The 15,871-nt window shown below is 43.2% G+C and overlaps 1 protein-coding gene across 1 annotated transcript in view; it reads left to right on the top strand.

The window, feature by feature from the left end:
• Positions 1–15,871, top strand: part of LOC129815066 (cadherin-4-like) — a 237,993-nt gene that overhangs the window by 169,842 nt on the left and 52,280 nt on the right. Inside the window, exon 6 of the mRNA XM_055868398.1 lies at positions 14,833–14,988. Within this exon, the coding sequence (XP_055724373.1) occupies positions 14,833–14,988 (156 nt within the window). The remainder of the gene's footprint in view (positions 1–14,832; positions 14,989–15,871) is intronic.

The following is a 15,871-nucleotide window of genomic DNA, read 5'->3' on the forward strand; positions in this document are numbered from 1 at the left end:
TCCAAGATGCTCCTGGAAACTGTGCTGCCTCTGTTCAGACCAGGCCAGGGATAGCTTTCTCTGGGCCAACACAGAGCTCCCTCACGCCCATTTGTATCGCGCGGCTTACACTCCCGGATTACTGAAATCGCCTTTCACCAACGAGTCGGCAAGAGGGCAGATTTTCCACCAAAGCAAAAAACACTCATTCACTCACCCACACAAACACACAGACTACAGGAGCAGGGTGGATGAGGGGAGGCGTAGGATTGTACCACCCTGCTGGAGAAATGAACACCCCTTCATCTCCTTTTATCTCCTTCATATTCAGCGTCAGATGGTTGGGTTTACTGACACCCCGGCGGTTCCTTTGTGTGTGTGTGTGTGTGTGTGTGTGTGTGTGTGTGTGTGTGTGCGTGTGCGTGTGTGCAAGTGCATGCTTCGGTTATAGCCTTTAGCTGTAGTAAAATAGCTCTGTTCCTTAACCATGGGGAGGGGTGCATCACATCTGTGGCCCAGTGCGGTATTAAATGCCCTCTTCTCCCTGCAACACCGCTTGGCCTACTAGGCCGTTCCATTGTGACAGCTAGCCTTGAAGAGAGAAGAAGGGATTTAGTTCTTTATCTCTCTTGTCTTAGGGGGTTTTCACATATAGTCCTCTTTAAAATAACCGATCTCAGTCCTCTTTAAAGTGAACTCTGGGGTAAAAAAAAGCTAAATAACTCAGTTATCTTTGTATTCACACTGCCCTTGCATTTGAATTAGGACTCAGCTCTTTTGCCAGTTCACTTCACCTATTTTGTGGTCTGCGTTCTCTTTGCATTCGCATTTCTCTGTTTAGAAAGGATCCAGGATATTTTTCCAACATTCATTCAATGTACTCTGGGTTTTTACAAAGTACAGGACAAGCCATTACTTATCAGAACAGCTATATATACCTACACACTTAGTAAAAAATTGCTATCTACAACCTAAAAGGTTCCCTTTGAAGAAGCATTTTTGGTTCCAGGTCGAACCCCTTTGGTTCCAGGTAGAACTCTTTTAGGTTCCATGTATAACCCTTTGCACAGAGGGTTCTATATGGAACCCAAAAGGGTTCAACCTGAATCCAAAAATGATTCTACCTGGAACCAAAAGGGTTCTCCTATGCGGATCCTTTTGGAAACCTTTTTTTCTAGGAGTGTACTTACGTTTTGGAAGCTAATAGATTGCATTTAGTTAAAAGATTTGACCTAATAATTGTAATCAGAAGATACTATTAACATGTACATCAATATTATTGGTAACAGAATAAATAGCAGAAGAAGAACTACAGATTAAATAATGCTGTAATTGAATATTGTACTCCCAACGAGGCTACTGCCCCTTTAAGACCTAGAATAGATTTTCTACCCTATGTTATGATTCTCACCCAACATGTTGGTGTCTTCTCACACTATTCAAACCCCACTATCAAATAAACTGCTTATGAAGTGCTCTTAGCCTGTAGATCACATATTGCAAACAAATAATATGAACATAAAATGCACACATATTTGAAAATTTCTGTGAATGCTTGACAATCTCTAAATCAATATCCCAAAACGTTTTTTCCGCAAACCTGAACATTATCATAATTTCTCTTTTGTGGCACCAATATGAGGGTTATGGGAGGGGAAACGGTGTTGCAGTCCCCAAGCCTTGTGTTCACATTGCCTTAAAAAACGGAACCGGACTAAGGAATTCAAGCGAACTGAACTCAAACCACTTCAGTTTGGTTCGCTTCGGTGGCCGTTTTGAAGGGTCTGAGTTCCTTTGGAGTGTTCACACTGCACAAAAATTAGTTGAGTGTGCTCTGGACCAAGTGTGAAAACAGCCTTAGAGGTGGCCGAGAACAACCTCTGTGGCTACAGCAGCACACTGATTCCCCCATACGTCCAGAGCTGTAGAAACTCTCAGACTATCTCTCTACCTCTTTTATGAGGTGAGAAAGTCCCACACAGCCAGATTCACCAGGGTTCACAACTTTAAAGTAATTCCCTGTTTTCATCTGAGAAACCTTCACCAGGTTGGCCGGTTTGATTTAGTTGAACACATGGAGAAATGTTTCCATCAACACAAGTCATATGAGGCCGCAGGAGGTAAATGTGCCTGAGTTATTGTTTGTGGTTTGTTTAACCCCAATTACATCTAAAACAGAGTCTGGATAATAAACAATAAACACACAACATTCATGATCAGCCAGTTGGTTTCCAATGAGGGACTGTTCTCTGTTTTAAGTCCATTAGTGCTGGCTTGGAGTGGAGGGAGTCTGATGTTCACTTTAATCATCTGATTTTACTGTTCTTTCCAGGGATGTCTGGCTCCGGCCATATCCTCATTATCCTCACCTACCACCACCACCACCACCACCACCATCCACCCAAATTGGTGGAGTGGTTGAAAAACGAGTTTTAATGACTCCAACCTAAGTTTATGTAAACTTCCAACTTCAACTGTAGTTATGTCCTTGAGCTGTTCTTGTCTATTGATGTTCTGTATTATGTCATTCTGTATTATGTCATGTTTTGTGTGGACCCCAGGAAGAGTAGCTGCTGCTTTTGCAACAGCTAATGGGGATCCTAATAAAATACCAAATACCACCACCATTACAACCCACCACTACCACCACCATCACCACCTCCACCACACACCACCACTCACCACCACCATCACATCCCACCAACCACCACCCACCACCCCCACTACCACCACCATCACCACCTCCGCCACCCACCACCATCACCACCACTACCATCACCACCTCCGCCACCCACCAGCCACCACCACCTCCACCACACACCAGCCACCACCTCCACCACACACCACCACCCACCACCACATCCCACCACCGCCACCCATCACCTCCACCACCCATCACCACCCTCACAATCCACCATCCACCACCTCCACCACACACCACCACCACATCCCACCACCGCCACCCATCACCTCCACCACCCACCACCACCACTGCCCACCATCACCATTCACCATCTCCTCTCTTTCTCTCTCTCCTTTGTGCAGTGCTGAAAATCCTAGACAGTCCAGCTGCTGCTGCAGTGGTGTGTTGGTCCAGGATCGGTTTATTAAACACGTTTATAAGGGACATTACTGCATGACACATTGAGTAAACCCCTTCCCCTTATGAACAGAGGGGAAATTATCAGAGTGAAACTAACAGCCCCAGCATTCCACTGCAGAGGTTTTATGTGCAATTCACTCATGATCAATCTCAAGAAGTGTTGCTTTGGTGGCAATGGTTTACCATTGTGGTAGAATGCAATATGCTTCCGATGCCTTCACTGTCAAATACATTTTTGCTCATGACAGAGGGAAGAGGAATAGAAATAGAGATTGAAAAACAGCTAGGCCTAAATAGATAGCAGATAGAGGGAGCAGATAAATGAAAGAGAGAAAAGGGGACAGTTGAGATAGGAGGAGAGAGGGAGATATAAGCCATTTGAAGAGCATAGTAAATCTGTGAGGTGAGAGAGAGCAGCATTAGTTTCAGGCCATTTGTGGCAGTCACGTCTCAACTGTCTCCTCCAGCACCTAAGACTGGACCCAATGAGCCACATCTGATGGAAACCAGTCCAAACGAGGTAAGATGAGCCTCTCTGCTTCGCTCTCTCCTCTCCACCAAGCCTCACCACTGACTGCCAGTCAGACAGACACACCAAAGAACAAAATCATGATAAAAGAAGGGATGGAAATAGGAGGTAAGGTTGTAAAAACACAGTCCTTGGGCAAAGCAGAAGAATGGAATGAGAGGGCCTTTGATTGAAGTCCTGGTATGTGAAGGCGAACGCCCACTCTGAAGTGGGTTGGAGCTGTAATCTGGACGGTGTGCTTTGGAAAGTTATGGCATTCTTTTCACCATGTCAAGGACAATGAGGCAGACACCAATCAGACTAGGCTCATGAAGTTCCTTTACTAAAGACAACCAATGATCCCTAATATGAGACCTCACCTCAGGATAGGTGTTATGGAGTTATCAAGTTCAGTAGCGGTGCGTGGGTAAAATCCCTGAGGAAGCCAAGCAAAGCCAGTAAAAAGCCATATGACAAATCAAACGTTATTTGTCACATGCGCCGAATACAACAGGTGTAGAGCTTCATCCTGCTTGTAGACTAGTTGAACGTCAATGCCATCCTCCTCTCTTTTATGTTGGCACAATGGGTCTATGACTCTGTCATACAGTACAATTTTAGTTTTTGTTGTCATAGGCTACCTAGCTAAAATGCTTGCTAGACTGACTTCCTCCCATGGTCAACAATGAACCATGGGAACGTTAGTTAGCCAAATTAGCTAGCTAGCTGGTTAATGTGAGCCTACTAGGCTACATATTGAACTTCAATCGTCTCAGACCAGTGGCACAACATATTCATTTATGGTTAGATCAGAATCGCCATCAAAACTACAAGTCCAAATCCCCATCTCCATCCATGGCTTAGGAAAGGGACGATTTAGCACACTAGCTACTGCAGGACATCAACACAAGCAGACCAGAAACTGAGAAGTTTTTCTGAAAATGATGTTTTGCAAAGGAAGTGAGTTGAGTGATCTGAAGCCAAATCCAAACTGGCCAAATGCTTGCTGGGATCGATCAATCAAATGCTACGGCGGCAACATGTTGTACTCTTTTGGTCCAGACAGCAACAGATACATGGGCTACACATACTGAGACAGGGGGCGCTGTTTCCCTCGCTCTGATGATTTCTCCGGTGAGATTCAGCACTTCCAAATTCGTAACATATTGTACGAAATTTGAATTTGTAACATATCATACGAATTGCAGGAAACTAAAATGTACGTCTTTGCAGGACGTAACATATCATGAGAAATGCAGGAAACTAAAATGTACGTCTTTGCAGGACGTAACATATCATGAGAAATGCAGGAAACTAAAATGTACGTCTTTGCAGGACGTAACATATCATGAGAAATGCAGGAAACTAAAATGTACGTCTTTGCAGGACGTAACATATCATGAGAAATGCAGGAAACTAAAATGTACGTCTTTGCAGGACGTAACATATCATGAGAAATGCAGGAAACTAAAATGTACGTCTTTGCAGGACGTAACATATCATGAGAAATGCAGGAAACTAAAATGTACGTCTTTGCAGGACGTAACATATCATGAGAAATGCAGGAAACTAAAATGTGCGTCTTTGCAGGACGTAACATATCATGAGAAATGCAGGAAACTAAAATGTACGTCTTTGCAGGACGTAACATATCATGAGAAATGCAGGAAACTAAAATGTACGTCTTTGCAGGACGTAACATATCATGAGAAATGCAGGAAACTAAAATGTACGTCTTTGCAGGACGTAACATATCATGAGAAATGCAGGAAACTAAAATGTACGTCTTTGCAGGACGTAACATATCATGAGAAATGCAGGAAACTAAAATGTACGTCTTTGCAGGACGTAACATATCATGAGAAATGCAGGAAACTAAAATGTACGTCTTTGCAGGACGTAACATATCATGAGAAATGCAGGAAACTAAAATGTACGTCTTTGCAGGACGTAACATATCATGAGAAATGCAGGAAACTAAAATGTACGTCTTTGCAGGACGTAACATATCATGAGAAATGCAGGAAACTAAAATGTACGTCTTTGCAGGACGTAACATATCATGAGAAATGCAGGAAACTAAAATGTACGTCTTTGCAGGACGTAACATATCATGAGAAATGCAGGAAACTAAAATGTACGTCTTTGCAGGACGTAACATATCATGAGAAATGCAGGAAACTAAAATGTATGTCTTTGCAGGACGTAACATATCATGAGAAATGCAGGAAACTAAAATGTACGTCTTTGCAGGACGTAACATATCATGAGAAATGCAGGAAACTAAAATGTACGTCTTTGCAGGACGTAACATATCATGAGAAATGCAGGAAACTAAAATGTACGTCTTTGCAGGACGTAACATATCATGAGAAATGCAGGAAACTAAAATGTGCGTCTTTGCAGGACGTAACATATCATGAGAAATGCAGGAAACTAAAATGTACGTCTTTGCAGGACGTAACATATCATGAGAAATGCAGGAAACTAAAATGTACGTCTTTGCAGGACGTAACATATCATGAGAAATGCAGGAAACTAAAATGTACGTCTTTGCAGGACGTAACATATCATGAGAAATGCAGGAAACTAAAATGTACGTCTTTGCAGGACGTAACATATCATGAGAAATGCAGGAAACTAAAATGTACGTCTTTGCAGGACGTAACATATCATGAGAAATGCAGGAAACTAAAATGTACGTCTTTGCAGGACGTAACATATCATGAGAAATGCAGGAAACTAAAATGTACGTCTTTGCAGGACGTAACATATCATGAGAAATGCAGGAAACTAAAATGTACGTCTTTGCAGGACGTAACATATCAAGAGAAATGCAGGAAACTAAAATGTACGTCTTTGCAGGACGTAACATATCATGAGAAATGCAGGAAACTAAAATGTACGTCTTTGCAGGACGTAACATATCATGAGAAATGCAGGAAACTAAAATGTACGTCTTTGCAGGACGTAACATATCATGAGAAATGCAGGAAACTAAAATGTACGTCTTTGCAGGACGTAACATATCATGAGAAATGGATGACGTTGTACACAACTGTGCACCATTTCCAGGAACCCGTTTTTGGCACTAAATGAAACCCTGTTGTCTCTCGCCTCAATAAACCCGGTGTTCAGTTCAGCAGCTGGAGTTGGTGTATGTGTGGGAGAGAATCATCTCTGTGGCATGGTAATGCTGTTTATTTAGAACTAGATGGGAACACTTTATTGGTTTATTAATACATTCATATTCCACTGTTATTTTAGTCGAGCATAATGTCTCTATGTTACCGCTAGTTTTTATTAAAAACGTAACATTAAAATGCATTAGGAAACTTGTATAGGATCTGTGTGTGTGTGTGTGTGTGTGTGTGTGTGTGTGTGTGTGTGTGTGTGTGTGTGTGTGTGTGTGTGTGTGTGTGTGTGTGTGTGTGTGTGTGTCCGCTTGAGCCCGCACGTTTGTGTCCTAAGTGCTTGTGCCTGTATTTGCAGCATCCCAGTTGGACAATTAGAGGGTGACAGTCCCATTACAGCGGACCTAGCTGTACAAAGGCATTGCCTCCACTGACTGACAGAGAGCTCTGCCCCTCACTAAATAACTGTCAGCCTGCAGTCCTCAGCCTTGACCCCTCTGGCAGCCTCCCTCAGAGACACACAATGCCACTCCTGAGCCCTCATTGGCAGGCCTCGCACCTCCCACAGCCAAACCAAAAAATCCATTCAGCTCCTGGCTCCACCTGATTCGCCAGGCTATGGTTGCCCACAGCTTGCCAATAGGGCGCTAATGTAGCCTCAGGGTGTTGGTGATTGGCCGGATTGGAAGTGTTGGTGCATTCTGCAGGTCTCCCAGGAATAGGCTAGAGGAAGCAGATTGAGTCGTGGAAGTAGATTGGGCAATAGAAGGGAGGGAGGTTAGCAAGCAGCGGTGGAGGAAAACTGCAGCAGCAGCACAAACCCAACCTGCCCCCCCCCCCCCCCACTCCTCTTCCCCTTCTTCCTCCTCCTCCCCCACCAAACGGCAGCAGCAACATCTTTACTCTAATTATACATAGTGTGTTTCCCTGTACGGCCGTCTCCTGGGATCTGCCTATTGTCCTTGTGTTAAGAAACCTCAGGGACCGGGAAGAAAGCAGCCATTTAACGAGTCATCTGTCTCCAGGGCCCTCTGTCTTTATGGGGTGGAGAAAAAAGCAGTGTTGCCCTCTGCCTCATCCATTCAGCCTGGAGAGCAAGGGAATGTGGCTGGCGTTATACTGCAGTCTGACTTGCAGGCAGAATGTGTGGCTGTTTCTACTCTATTCTTCCTGGATGGGGATGATTGTTAATGCAGAGAGGCCACTGGTCTATTTCAACAAATGCTTGCTGGCTTCTCTGAGCTTTGATCTAAATTGGCCGGCTAATGTAATAACTGGGGTTGTTAGTCTGTTTTTAATTTCCATTAATATTTGTACTCTTTCTAATTATCCCCTCTACCCCACGTGCTGCACCTCCGTCAGGGTAATAATATGTTTGTGTGCATGTGCTTGCGTGCATATGTGTGTCCGTGTGTGTTTGTGCCTGCGATACAATGGCCAAACCACCAATTTGTCGAATATTTCAGAGTAAGACCAGGTGTGGAAAAAAATGTATGTGTCAAGAAATCTGTTTGCAACAAGGTTACTCTCAAGCTCAGAGCCTCTCGGTGAAGACATGAAGTCTCTCTGAAAGCATGTCTTTAATGTGATGCTGTTTGTATTGGGAAAGTGCTGCTGGCGCTGTAAAGCGTAAATGTAGCCTGTTTATGTGATATGACTATGAGGTTGGAGATGTGTCTCTGCAGATGTATATTTATTTTCTCTGAAGTTGTTTTCTCTCCTGTTGCTTCACCTCTTTGTTTTCTTACCTAACACTATCTCCCTAGTGGTTAGTGTGTTGGGTCAGTAACCGAAATGTCACTGGTTTCAATACCCGAGCCGACAAGTAGAAAAACCTGTTGATGTGCCATTGAGCAAGGCACTTAACCCTAATTTGTTCCAAGGACGCCGTACTACTATGGCTGACCCTGTAAAACAACACATTTCACTGCACCCATCTGGTGTTTGTGACAATACATATTTGTTGCTGTATTTTGGGGTATTTCTTCTCTTCTCTTACCCCAGATCAAAGCATCTCTTAGGGAGAGCAGTTGAACACACAAAGAAGTAGACCTATGCATCATGTCCCCACATATCTTTCACATATTCTTCAACTTTTCACTGAGATAAAGTAATGGATATTTGGCCAATTATTGCAGTAGAGGATTAGGCCAAGTTGCTCCGTGGGCTGAGAGGATTTAGCTCAATAGGACATTGTGTGTGGAGTAGAATGGAGTAGAATGTCTAAGTGTGAATGTCAATAGCAGCCCAGGAATACTTCCTCCTCAGGTGGCTACTACTGCTCATTTATATTGATGGAGCTCCTCTCTGTGGTACCTGTTCAGGGAATGACAGCGCGGGAGGGAGAGAGAGCGGGGGCAGAGAGGGAACAGAGGGGAGAGAGAGGAGAGGGGGTAACGAAGGAGAGGGAGCAGAAACTAAAATCCATATTTCAGTGCCCTGGCACTGTGCTTTGTTCATTTCCCATTCAGCTTCCGATCCATAATGGAGTACCCTGTGTGCAGAGCCGCAGACACAGCTGTTCTTTATGGGATCAGGGATAACTGTGTGCGACTGTGGCTGTCAGTGGCTTTCACTTGAGAGATATTAAACCTGAGCTCAGTGCAGCTTCTTCTCCAGGCATACCTCCACTGTGACTATTTAAAAAAATATCTCAACAATTCATTTTGTTTTCCAGTGCCACTAAACTGGCATGTTTTTATATGCTTGCATTCTTGCATGTAAGGTTGTTATTTTATTTTGTATGAGGACGGAAAACTTTGAAGGCTGGAAAAACTTGAGCTTTGAATATCGCCTAGTTGGTATTTTATTTCAGTCTGTTCAGTCTCTCTCTCTCGACCTCACTCTCGACCTCACTCTCAACCTCACTCTCAACCTCACTCTCTCTCTCTCTCGATCTCTCTCTCGATCTCTCTCTCGATCTCTCTCTCTCTCGATCTCTCTCTCGATATCTCTCTCTCGATCTCTCTCTCTCTCTCTCGATATCTCTCTCTCGATCTCTCTCTCGATCTCTCTCTCGATCTCTCTCGATCCCTCTCTCTCTCGATCTCTCTCTCTCTCTCTCTCACTCTCTTTGTTTGTAATAAATGCCCTATGCTAGAATCTGAATTTCTCTATCATCAAAACCAGATATATATTTTCTGTCAGCTCTTTGAAGACAGACAAGCATACAGCAGAAAAGATCACAGCAAGACAACACTTACATTTAGGGGGAGTCAAACAAAGCATGTACTTTTGCCATTTCCCTGATGTTGAACAAAAGGAACAAAGATACTGAATGAAAAAAGGATGCATCATCAGAATGAATTGGCTTCGCACAAAACAGAGATGATTCAGGGATTCCTGTGCTTCTCTGGGATTTCATTTTTCTCATACTCTATACTGTCTTTGAATATCACTTCAATCATGTAGCCTCTTGTTATCAAAGACACTAAACGCCCCTATGAGGAAGTATCCATCCTGATCACTGCCCTGTATGATCGCCTGTAGCGCCCCCTAAAGGAAAGCCTGTGAACAGCAATCTTATTCTCACTATTCTGACTGCTGACACAACTATCTATTTAGCAAGTACTTTAGACATTGGTTTGTGTGTGCATGTGCATCTAAGAGAGAGGCAGAGTCTTGCAGAGAGACAGAGGGGAGTTGAGAAAATAAGGGGGAAAAGGGAAAGAGAGCGTTAACTTACCAGTCAGACATTGAGAATAAATGGTGGGGTCGCATATAATTCCCATTAAAGCCATGCAGATATTTGCAGAGAGCTCTTAATTAGGGGTGACAGTTGTGACGGCTGCAGTGTGGCAGAGAGGTTCCCAGAAGGCTTAGTCATCTCCTGTCTCCTGATTGGCTGGCATTGCCCGATCTGTCTGTCATCACCCCCTCTTACTATCCAACGCACGGTCACAATGTCTCAGGGCTGATGGTAACTGTTTCTTATCCCTCTGACTCTCTCTACATGTACTGTTGAGGTGCCACCTCAGACTAGTGCTACTTCATCTTTCTCCACGATAGAGAGTGGTACAAAGTAGTGGCCTTTTAATGACAATGTTAGCTAGTAAGGGTTACAACGATCTCCCTTCTATTTACACTTTACACCAGGGTTTCCCAAACTCGGTTCTGCCCCCCCCCCCCCCCCCCCCGTCATAGAATGAAGGAATTTGTGCGGCCTGGCCTTCAACCATTTTTTTTTTTAACTATCAAAGTGTGTGAACCTCAGATTCCCATTTATATATGAGCCTGTAGCACACCTTACTAAATATATCTGTCCACAAGGTCTTTCTTTGTTGATTTATTTATTTCTGGGTTCTTGCGAATAATTTGAGGATGGAAAAATCCAATGTTGAACGAGAAAGAAATAAGATGACCAACATCAACTAAACATCAAATTACTCCCTATCAGTGTAGACATCAAATTACTCCCTATCAATGTAGACATCAAATTACTCCCTATCAGTGTAGACATCAAACTACTCCCTATCAGTGTAGACATCAAACTACTCCCTATCAATGTAGACATCAAATGACTCCCTATCAATGTAGACATCAAATTACTCCCTATCAGTGTAGACATCAAACTACTCCCTATCAATGTAGACATCAAACTACTCCCTATCAATGTAGACATCAAATGACTCCCTATCAGTGTAGACATCAAACTACTCCCTATCAGTGTAGACATCAAATTACTCCCTATCAATGTAGACATCAAATGACTCCCTATCAGTGTAGACATCAAACTACTCCCTATCAGTGTAGACATCAAATTACTCCCTATCAGTGTAGACATCAAATGACTCCCTATCAGTGTAGACATCAAACTACTCCCTATCAGTGTAGACATCAAATTACTCCCTATCAGTGTAGACATCAAATGACTCCCTATCAGTGTAGACATCAAATTACTCCCTATCAGTGTAGACATCAAATGACTCCCTATCAGTGTAGACATCAAACTACTCCCTATCAGTGTAGACATCAAATTACTCCCTATCAATATAGACATCAAATGACTCCCTATCAGTGTAGACATCAAACTACTCCCTATCAGTGTAGACATCAAACTACTCCCTATCAATGTAGACATCAAATGACTCCCTATCAGTGTAGACATCAAACTACTCCCTATCAGTGTAAACATCAAATGACTCCCTATCAATGTAGACATCAAATGACTCCCTATCAGTGTAGACATAAAACTACTCCCTATCAGTGTAGACATCAAACTACTCCCTATCAATGTAGACATCAAATGACTCCCTATCAGTGTAGACATCAAACTACTCCCTATCAGTGTAGACATCAAACTACTCCCTATCAGTGTAGACATCAAATGGACAGGCGCAATCATAAACACTTGAATCAATTAAATGGACCGACTGAAAGTTCCCACTAGTGAAATAATTAGAGGCACAGCAGTGCTAAATAAATGGAAATGTATTCCTTTAGATTCTGTCTGTGTTTTGCTGCCTCTCCCTCTCTTTCTCCCCGGAGAGTTAAACAGAATGCTAATTTATCATCTGATTCTTCATCTGTCCACGGTTGACAGTAATTAAGGCAGCCACTCTTAAAGAACTACAAATGTGTCACTTATCAGATATCTGTTCTGTCAGACACAGAACCAACCCGTCCTTTACATCTTCTAGTCTACCCCATCTAGGGGAGGGAGGGAGAGAGACGGAAGGATAGGAAAGCTGCCTTTCATCATTAGCACTCCATTCAAACAACTCAATTGAGCAGTCGTCACTCAGGGGAGTCCCAGGACTCTGAGATTCCGCACCTCTTCATTTATTCAATTTATCGATACAACGAGTGTTCATTAAGAGACACTCCAAGAATGTGACATCTGGTCTCAAGTGGCCTTAAAGTGGAATTCTAAGCAGCTAGAAGCAGAGGCGAAGTGACATGTGAAAGCTTCCTTCCTCTTGGGTCTATTAAACTTAACATGTCATCAACACAGCGTGGCTTTGATGTTCTATGAAGAGACCGCATGCCTGGGTGTGGAATCTGTGGATGCGGATCCAAGGCATGGGGAAATTTCAGATGTGTATTTTCCACATGGCGGCCTCCTGAATGATTCAACTGAAATAGTCATTTTGATGCACACGTTAGAGCCCGCAGAGTGAATCCTTTACCTGTCAAACATTTCAGTACACACAGACATGGGTGCCTACAGAGCTGCCTCATTTGTACACAGGGGGAAAATACTGTTGTATGTAGACATTCCCGCTCTGTTAAAGAATTCTGTACCTTTCCGCAACTAGAATGTGTGTTTTACTAATATATTTGACTTTACATTTTTTGGGATAGGGAAGAATATACAGCCTCCACATATTGCTCAACTCTTAATAGAGGTGATATTAATTCAAGGAAGCAGTATGTGTGAGCAATCTGTTATTCTACATATCCTCTCTCTGAAACGCATTTGAGATTGAAATTCCAGTGTTGCGTAGCCACATCCAGTCAGTGTGACTAGAGATGTGGGTCTGTGGGTGGAGAGGAATACGTCTGATTAGATGGAGAGAGTAATCATCACAGAACAGTGCTTCCAGTCAGTCAGTCACACTGATCAGAGTTGCCTGAGTGCTTTGATAGATAGCGTCTGCGATAAAATGCCCTACTGCCCACACACGATCTCAGAAAGATTGAAGTGTTACACACAACACATGTACAGGTAACTGCCAAAATAATGGAAACACTTGAGTAAATGTGGGATGCAAGGTATATTGAAAGCAGATGCTTCCACACAGGTGTGGTTCCTGAGTTAGTAAGCAATTAACATCCCATCATGTATAAACATGCCGGATGAGCATGAAAACAATGTAAACCATATGCCAATGGCCGTCTCAGTCACCAGATCTCAACCAAATGGAACACTTATAGGAGATTCTATGGAACAGCGTTTTCCACCACCGTTAAACACCAAATGTTGGAATTTATATTGGAAGAATGGTGTCACATCCCTCCAATAGAGTTCCAGACACTTGTAGAATCTATACCAAGGAGCATTGAAGATGTTCTGGCTCGTGGTGGCCCAACGCCCTATTAAGACACTTTATGTTGGTGTTTCCTTTATTTTGGCAGTTACCTGTATATTAGCCATTATGTCTCCTATTTGAATTGATTGCAAATGGGAAAGACGACAGTCGAAGCTCATGGAAAAGAGATTGCTGTGGCAGGTAGTGAGTGAGTTTAGGATGGATGTGTAGGAAATTAAGAGAAGGGTATCATGTTCAAACAGAGAAATGTTTTATGCAAAAGCCAGTTGCCGGTCGTCGGATGAAGTAATTTCATTTTCACGCATGATTTCCAGCCCCACAGACCAGGAAAATTGCATAGGAGGGAGAGAGAGGATTTATTTTTACAATTTGAATGTGTGATTACTCCTCCCGACTTGTTACCGTGGAGATGGTTCAATCCCCTCAGAGACAAAAAATGATTCTCTAAAGGTAAAAACACAAACAGTTTGCCCTAAAAAAAAACATATGCAAATTGAGAGAAAATTGTCTAAACTTTCCACCACTTAAAAGTAAATGAAATCTAATCTTCAATCTGCCATCTCACTTGCGCTACACCTCTCAGAACCAATTATCACAAGCAGACAGATTTCTCTTTTGCACTTTAGCTCTAACTTGCACATTTACCAACTCTTCCTTTGAGTTCAGTCCTCAAAGGGCTTCTTTGTAAGGAAGTGTTAGGCTGATCAGAGCAGATGCATGTGCGTCACCGTACATCTTCTTTAGTATCATACATTTCATCATATTCCCTGTCAAGTGCTCTTGACAGTTTTAGATTGTGACTCACTTGAATCTTCATGACCAACCTTGGAACCTTAAGGCTCTCATTCAATCTAAACTGTCGGATAAGTCAAAACAACACAGGGTGATATTCTATGACGTGCTGCAGATGCTTTTATCCAATGTGACTTACAGTCATGTGTGCAAACATTCTACGTATGGGTTGTCCCGGGAATCGATCCCACTACCCTGGCATTACAAGCAAAAGGCTCTGCCAACTGAGCTACAAAGGACCACAAATATCGCCCTGTACCCTTTCTGAGCCGTGCTTGTCTCATACAACGTGTAATACATAGTGTTTATATCTCCCTCTGCCAGATCCGCTCGGACCAGGACCTGGAGAAAGGGATCCGCTACAGCATCACTGGAGCAGGGGCGGACCAGCCTCCCATTGACGTGTACAACATCGACCCTGTGCACGGCAAGATGTTTGTCACCAGACCCCTGGACAGAGAGGAGAGGGCCTCCTACCATGTGAGTTACAGTGCTTGTTACTGTCCCTCCACACATCTGTCTGTCCGTCCGTCTTTCTGTGCAGGGTGGCAGCCGTAATTCACAGTGACACAGTAATGGCAGGCAAACACGACACAGTTTTGCCACGAATTGACAACATTTTTGCCACTGCAAAACAAATGTTCCAACAAATGTTCTATGAACTTGGGCTAGGATCAGTACGTCGGGACTCATGTAGTTTTAGCGGGTCAAGGACACACCGATGATGGCTGTTCCGTTCTCCAGACTCCTGTCGGATATCTGACATGTCCAATATTTTGATATTTTGGTCATGCATCTTGTAGTATGAGCAGTTCTACCACGCAATTGGGCAAGGACTGCTGCCAATAGCCAATGAGGGTTCAGCACGTTAGACCAAAACAATGATGGCGAAGAGGAAAGTGACAACAACATGCACCGTGTGGACCGAGGGGATGGAAGACATATTGGTGGTGCTGTGGAGAGAACGCAGCTGCCTTTTCAATGGGCGAGTTCCTTTTTGAATATTTTAGACCATTCCATTGGTCCTTAATTGAAATCGCCACACACCTGGGGCACCGGGCCATGCAAAACAAACTCCACCAATATTACATCTGCATCCTACCAGAACTCCTACCATGACAGAAACCAAAAAGATAATTTCATGTTATCATTATTATTTCATATTAAGTCCATATTCTGCGCCTCCGTCTCTTTTTTGATGTTTCGACACATAATAATGTAAACACTAATGAAGCAGCTCACTGTTTGCGTACCGGAATTTCTTTCCTACAGCAACCAGGAAATGCAGGGCAGGATCAACTAGGGCATCATCGTGTAATGTGAGCACCCACTTCCTGTGGTTGAGGACGGAATGAAAGATTTG

This window comes from Salvelinus fontinalis, chromosome 18 (assembly GCF_029448725.1).
Source record: "Salvelinus fontinalis isolate EN_2023a chromosome 18, ASM2944872v1, whole genome shotgun sequence".
NCBI lineage: Eukaryota > Metazoa > Chordata > Actinopteri > Salmoniformes > Salmonidae > Salvelinus > Salvelinus fontinalis.